General features: G+C 68.0%; 1 protein-coding gene across 1 annotated transcript in view; it reads left to right on the forward strand.

Moving 5' to 3' along the window:
- LOC103901831 (GTP-binding protein REM 1-like) overlaps window positions 1–1,286 on the forward strand; it is a 3,471-nt gene that overhangs the window by 1,459 nt on the left and 726 nt on the right. Inside the window, exon 2 of the mRNA XM_009282778.1 lies at window positions 52–134. Coding sequence (XP_009281053.1) covers window positions 52–134 — 83 coding nt within the window. The remainder of the gene's footprint in view (window positions 1–51; window positions 135–1,286) is intronic.

Below are 1,286 nucleotides of genomic sequence, written 5' to 3' on the forward strand. Positions count from 1 at the left end.
TGTGCTGCGCGTGCAGTGCCGCGCCAACCGGGCTCTCTCGGTGTCTTGCAGAGGCCGCGTACGAGCGCACGCTGTCTGTGGATGGCGAGGAGACCACGCTGCTGGTGATGGACACCTGGGAGCCGGAGCAGCGGGTACAGTGGGGCCGGGGCTGGGCGCTGCGGGGAGCCCGTGCTGCCAGCGGGGCTGGGTGAGCTGGGACCTGCCCGGGGGACGTTGTACGGGCACAGCCGCTGCTTCGGGGCCTCTGAGCACCGCAGAGGTCTCCCTGGGGCTTCCCTGGCCGTGCCCAGGGCTCGCGGCTGCCCTTGCTGCAGAGCAGGGGACACACGCTGGGCAAGACAGGGGCTGGGGTCACATCTCTGACGGGCTCTTTGCCCACCTTTCCCCGGCATGGGAGGCCGCCCACCATGTTCTCGCCAGTGGGGGCTCTCATGGTGAGGTGCCACCAGTGCAGGAGCAGTGGTGTGGGCATAGGGTGTCCCTCGCACGAGGGGCGGGCGGGGGGGGGGGAAGAAGGGGGGAAGGAGTGTGGTGCCAGCCCGCTTCAAAATGCATGGAAATGGTTTGGGAACGGGGCTGAAGGAGCCGGCTGGGCAAATCCACGTGAGGCGGTGCCGCCAGCCGGGACACTTGCTTTAGCAGGCAGAGCGGTGGCCCCAAGAGCCTGGCATGGGGCGTTCCTTCCACCCAGCGCACGGAGGCATCTCCTGGGCAGAAATGCCAGCGCCGCTGTCACTGCCTCCCTCGAAACGCCCCTTTGCCTCCCTCCGTGCCGGGGCCCGGCATTCCCGCGGGTGCCACCGGGCAGTGACCGGTCCCCAGGAGCAGAGATGGAGCCGGTGGCCAGGCTGTGCACGTGGGCACAGCACCCGCGTGGGCTGGGGCTGCGTTTTGCACGTGCGGCTGCGCTGTCCGGAGATGCCCCAGCACCGTAACGCCTCGACAACGGCCCTTTATTTCCACGATAGCTTGATCCCACCCTGCCCCGCAGGGACCGGTGCCTGGTTCACGCAGGGCGCTCCACCCACGACGCCGGCGTTGCGTGGCCGAGGGCGGCTCCAGGAGGTGCAGCCTCAGCCCCCTGAGCCAAGCTGAGCCCACAGCCCCAGTTTGTTGCTGATAGAGGAGGAAACTCTCGAACACCCCCCAAAATCAGGAGCTTTTAATCTGCATTTTATTAATGAGGCCACATGTCTGCTCCCCACAATGCGGGGGCTGGCGGGGTGCGCTGGCAGGTCCCATCGGTGCCGGGGTGCTCCGCTGTCCCCCGGCAGCGGGTGGGG

This window comes from Aptenodytes forsteri, unplaced genomic scaffold (assembly GCF_000699145.1).
Source record: "Aptenodytes forsteri isolate BGI_AS27 unplaced genomic scaffold, ASM69914v1 Scaffold422, whole genome shotgun sequence".
NCBI classification, from domain to species: domain Eukaryota; kingdom Metazoa; phylum Chordata; class Aves; order Sphenisciformes; family Spheniscidae; genus Aptenodytes; species Aptenodytes forsteri.